The following is a 5,000-nucleotide window of genomic DNA, read 5'->3' on the forward strand; positions in this document are numbered from 1 at the left end:
GTCTATAATCTGGAAACAGAGGTTTGCATTGATAAACACGATGTCATGTGACATTAAGTTCATTAGAGGTTATCTCTGGGCTCAGTTTATCAGAGGCTCTAAATGAGGACGGAGGGAATGGAAACGTGTGTTTACAGCGTCAATAAATCACCTTGACGATGCCGTTGACCAGCGGCTGGATGGACTCCTTCATGTAACCTTTACTGCTGATCATAAACAGAGTGTACTGGAAATACCCGGCCAGTCCGGAGTGAGTGTGAGTCCCACTCAGAACCACGTTATCCTGACGGTACACGTCACCGTACTTCACCTGCAGCGCCTGCAGAACCTGCACAACACGGGAGGGATTCAAATCTGATGCTTTATGCAAACGTATGTATATATCTATTATTGGAAATCAATGAACAACAGAAACCCTCACAGGTACTGCATTTAGCATAAAACAAACTGCATGTGATTATCATAAAGTGGGCGTGTCTGTGGAGGGGAGACTCGTTGGTACCGACCTCCAGTCGAAGCCTCTGTGATATCATCCCCACGTCGGCGGTGACCAACACGACTCTCCGTATCCCGTCGTCGATGATAAAGGCTCGGCTGTACAGGCGAGTGTGTATGCCTGCAGCTGTCTGCTGAGGGTTCGCATAACCCATCTAATCACACACACACACACACACACACACACACACACCATCATTTGATCATCTCAAGTTAAATGAAAACATGAATCCACTTTTCATTTAACTTGTGAATCATTTTTGTTGTTGTTGTTTATCAGTTAATGTTTGTTCTTCCATTTTCTTCCTCCTCTCCGGGCCGAGTCGAGTCGGTCCAGACGTCCCTCTCCTCAGCAACGTTTTCCAGCTCGTCCCGAGGCGTTCCCAAACCGGACATACACCGATCAGCCGTAACATTCAGACCACTGACAGGTGAAGTGAATAACATGGATTATCTGGTTACCATGGCACCTGGCAGTGGGGGGGGGATATATTAGACAGCAAGGGGACATTTTGAACTTTATGTTGGAAGCAGAAGAAATGGGCCAGCGTAATGAGGGCCAGCGTGAGGAGGGCCAGCGTAAGGAGGGCCAGCGTAATGAGGGCCAGCGTGAGGAGGGCCAGCGTGAGGAGGGCCAGCGTAATGAGGGCCAGTGTGAGGAGGGCCAGCGTAAGGAGGGCCAGCGTGAGGAGGGCCAGCGTAAGGATGTGAGCGACTTTGACGAGGGCCGAATAGTGCTGGTTAGACGACCGGGTCAGAGCATCTCCACAACTACAGCTCTTGTGGGATGTTCCCGGTCTGTAGTGGTCAGGAGAACCGGTGAACCGGCGACAGGGTCAGACCCGAGGCTCATTGATACACATGGGGAGTGAAGGCTAGCCCGTGTTGTCTGATCCAATAGAAGAGCTACTGGAGCTCAAACTGCTGAAAGAGTTAACGCTGGTTCTGATAGAAAGGTGTCAGAACACACAGTGAGGAGCAGTTTGTTGCGTATGGGGACCGGTCAGGGTGACCGCGCTGAACCGTGTCCACCGCCAAAAGCGCCTACAATGAGCACGTGAGCATCAGAACTGGACCACGGAGCGATGGAAGAAGGTGGCCCGGTCTGATGGATCACGTTTTCTTTTACATCATGTGGATGGCAACGAGTTGGAGGTGTTGACTCAGCCTCCAAATTCTCCAGATCTCGATCCAATGGAGCATCTGTGGGATCTGCTGGACAAACCAGTCCGATCCACGGAGGCCCCACCTCGCAACTTATACAGGACTTAAAGGATCTGCTACTGACGGCTCGGTGCCAGATACCACAGCAGACCTTCAGAGGTCTAGTGGAGTCCATGCCTCCACGGGTCAGACCTTCAGAGGTCTAGAGGAGTCCATGCCTCCACGGGTCAGGAGGGGGACCTGCTCAATACGAGGCAGGTGGTCATCATGTTATGGCTGATCGGTGTTTAATCTCTCCAGAGTGTTCTGGGTCTACCCCGGGGCCTCTTACCAGTTGGACCTGCCCAGAAAACCTCCAAAGGGAGGCGTCCAGGAGGCATCGACTGTCGTCTTTGTGATGTGTTCGAGTGCAACTTGTTGGCCAAGACAAAGGCAACGTGAGGCACCGCAGCAGTCGGCCTTCATCGCCGCTAGTTCTCTGATGTCGTGTTGGAGTGTCTGGACCTTAAGGACTGAACGTCTCGTAGCAGCTGGCACCCCATACCAACCTAACGCCAACAAGTATGGACCAGGGCTTTGAGCCTGTTAGCATCACCAGGCTAGGTGTTGCTAAAAACATACAATCTTGGGCAGATTGTTTGTTTCGTCCTGCGGTTCATTCAGAAATGTCCCATCCAGGTTGACCTGAAGGTTTACGGTCCTCTGACTGCAGTGACAGTTGGCTATCTCCGGTTTCAGCAGAGAAACCATAAAGATTATCAGTGCGAACACGCCCTGTCGGACAGGAACTGTCCGGCCTCCGCTGCAGACTTTGGAGTTTGATTGGCTGGAGATGAAATGTGTTTGTGTTGTCTTCCTGAAGTCTTCAGTAAGCTGCTGTTCAAAGGTCAGAGACTCCAGTGAATCAATATGCAGGGAACTGATAGAGACACTAGATCTAAAGAAATGTCCATGAATATATGAATATGGGCTGAGGGGGAGAGAGGTCGGGTTCATATTCATAAATATAGATCACAATGCTAACTTTGTTCCTGAAGAGGTTGGAAATGTATATTGATAAGCATATGACCAACCACAGCCGTATAATGATGAGTCTGTTAGGAGTCCAAGAGACCAGCAACCGTCAAGGATTCACAGAAATAACAGACATCCATGAGAAGTTCAGTCTGAGAACCAGCTGGACAGCTGTCTCAATGAGAGCCTGACGTTAGCTAGCGATGGCTAACGATAGCTAACGAATCGTTTTCGTCTCTACGTGGACGGCTGTGAGTCGCTGTGAGTCGTTATCGTCTCTACGTGGACGGCTGCGAGTCGCTGTGAGTCGTTATCGTCTCTACGTGGACGGCTGTGAGTCGCTGTGAGTCGTTATTGTCTCTACGTGGACGGCTGTGAGTCGCTGTGAGTCGTTATCGTCTCTACGTGGACGGCTGTGAGTCGCTGCGAGTCGTTATCAGTAGTAGTATAATAGTGGGAGGCCTTGAAGGCAGCATCAGTGTCCGGTGCGTGTCCTGGTACTGACCAGAGGGATTTCTGCTGGTGGCCCGGTGCAGTCGGCCCGGCCCACTCCGATCAGATAGGGTTTGTGCTTCCAGGTAACCATCAGTGAGATCAGCGTCACACTGACAGCCGTTATGACGATGAACAGGACCGCCAGCGTCGCCGTCAGAGCAGACACACCACAACACAGCGGCTTCCTGCACGCCATTCTGTCCGTCAGCACTGGAGGGAAAACACTGAGTGACTTTCTCACCAACATCCTGTCACCTACGTCCTGTCACCTACGTCCTGTCACCTACGTCCTGTCACCAACGTCCTGTCACCTACGTCCTGTCACCAACATCCTGTCACCTACGTCCTGTCACCTACGTCCTGTCACCAACGTCCTGTCACCTACGTCCTGTCACCTGCGTCCTGTCACCTACGTCCTGTCACCAACGTCCTGTCACCTACGTCCTGTCACCTGCGTCCTGTCACCTACGTCCTGTCACCAACGTCCTGTCACCAGCGTCCTGTCACCTGCGTCCTGTCACCTGCGTCCTGTCACCTACGTCCTGTCACCAACGTCCTGTCACCAGCGTCCTGTCACCTGCGTCCTGTCACCTACGTCCTGTCACCAACGTCCTGTCACCTACATCCTGTCACCTGCGTCCTGTCACCAACATCCTGTCACCTACGTCCTGTCACCAGCGTCCTGTCACCTGCGTCCTGTCACCTACGTCCTGTCACCAACGTCCTGTCACCAACGTCCTGTCACCTACATCCTGTCACCTGTGTCCTGTCACCAACATCCTGTCACCTACGTCCTGTCACCTACGTCCTGTCACCTACGTCCTGTCACCAACATCCTGTCACCTACGTCCTGTCACCAACGTCCTGTCACCTGCGTCCTGTCACCTACGTCCTGTCACCTACGTCCTGTCACCTACGTCCTGTCACCAGCGTCCTGTCACCTGCGTCCTGTCACCTACGTCCTGTCACCAACGTCCTGTCACCAACGTCCTGTCACCAACGTCCTGTCACCTACATCCTGTCACCTGTGTCCTGTCACCAACATCCTGTCACCTACGTCCTGTCACCTACGTCCTGTCACCTACGTCCTGTCACCAACATCCTGTCACCTACGTCCTGTCACCTACGTCCTGTCACCTACGTCCTGTCACCAACGTCCTGTCACCTACGTCCTGTCACCTACGTCCTGTCACCTACGTCCTGTCACCTACGTCCTGTCACCAACGTCCTGTCACCTACGTCCTGTCACCTACGTCCTGTCACCTACGTCCTGTCACCTACATCCTGTCACCTGCGTCCTGTCACCAACGTCCTGTCACCTACATCCTGACACCTACGTCCTGTCGCCAACGTCCTGTCACCTACATCCTGTCACCTGCGTCCTGTCACCAACGTCCTGTCACCTACGTACTGTCACCTACGTCCTGTCACCTACATCCTGACACCTACGTCCTGTCGTCCTCACCTACGTCCTGTCACCTACGTCCTGTCACCTACGTCCTGTCACCTACTTCCTGTCACCTACGTCCTGTCACCTACGTCCTGTCACCTACGTCCTGTCACCTACTTCCTGTCACCTACGTCATGTCACCTACGTCCTGTCACCTACATCCTGTCACCTACGTCCTGTCACCTGCGTCCTGTCACCTACTTCCTGTCACCTACGTCATGTCACCTACGTCCTGTCACCTACATCCTGTCACCTACGTCCTGTCACCTGCGTCCTGTCACCTACGTCCTGTCACCTACGTCCTGTCACCTACGTCCTGTCACCTACGTCCTGTTGTCGTTTCCTACATCCAGTCGTCAACAAAATAAAACAAGGAAGTGTT

General features: G+C 52.9%; 1 protein-coding gene across 2 annotated transcripts in view; it reads right to left on the minus strand.

Annotated features, from left to right (window-relative positions):
• Nucleotides 1-5,000, minus strand: part of asah2 (N-acylsphingosine amidohydrolase 2) — a 22,377-nt gene that overhangs the window by 16,792 nt on the left and 585 nt on the right. The window contains exons 2-4 of one of the 2 annotated variants that reach the window (XM_037754542.1): nt 3,179-3,378; nt 507-650; nt 152-328 (exon numbers count right to left, since the gene is read on the minus strand). In XM_037754542.1, the coding sequence (XP_037610470.1) occupies nt 152-328; nt 507-650; nt 3,179-3,364 (507 nt within the window). In that variant the 5' untranslated portion in view covers nt 3,365-3,378. Of the gene's footprint in view, nt 1-151; nt 329-506; nt 651-3,178; nt 3,508-5,000 lie in introns of those variants that run through there. The other variant, XM_037754541.1, reaches the window with a different exon arrangement.

Source organism: Sebastes umbrosus, chromosome 20 (genome assembly GCF_015220745.1).
Source record: "Sebastes umbrosus isolate fSebUmb1 chromosome 20, fSebUmb1.pri, whole genome shotgun sequence".
NCBI lineage: Eukaryota > Metazoa > Chordata > Actinopteri > Perciformes > Sebastidae > Sebastes > Sebastes umbrosus.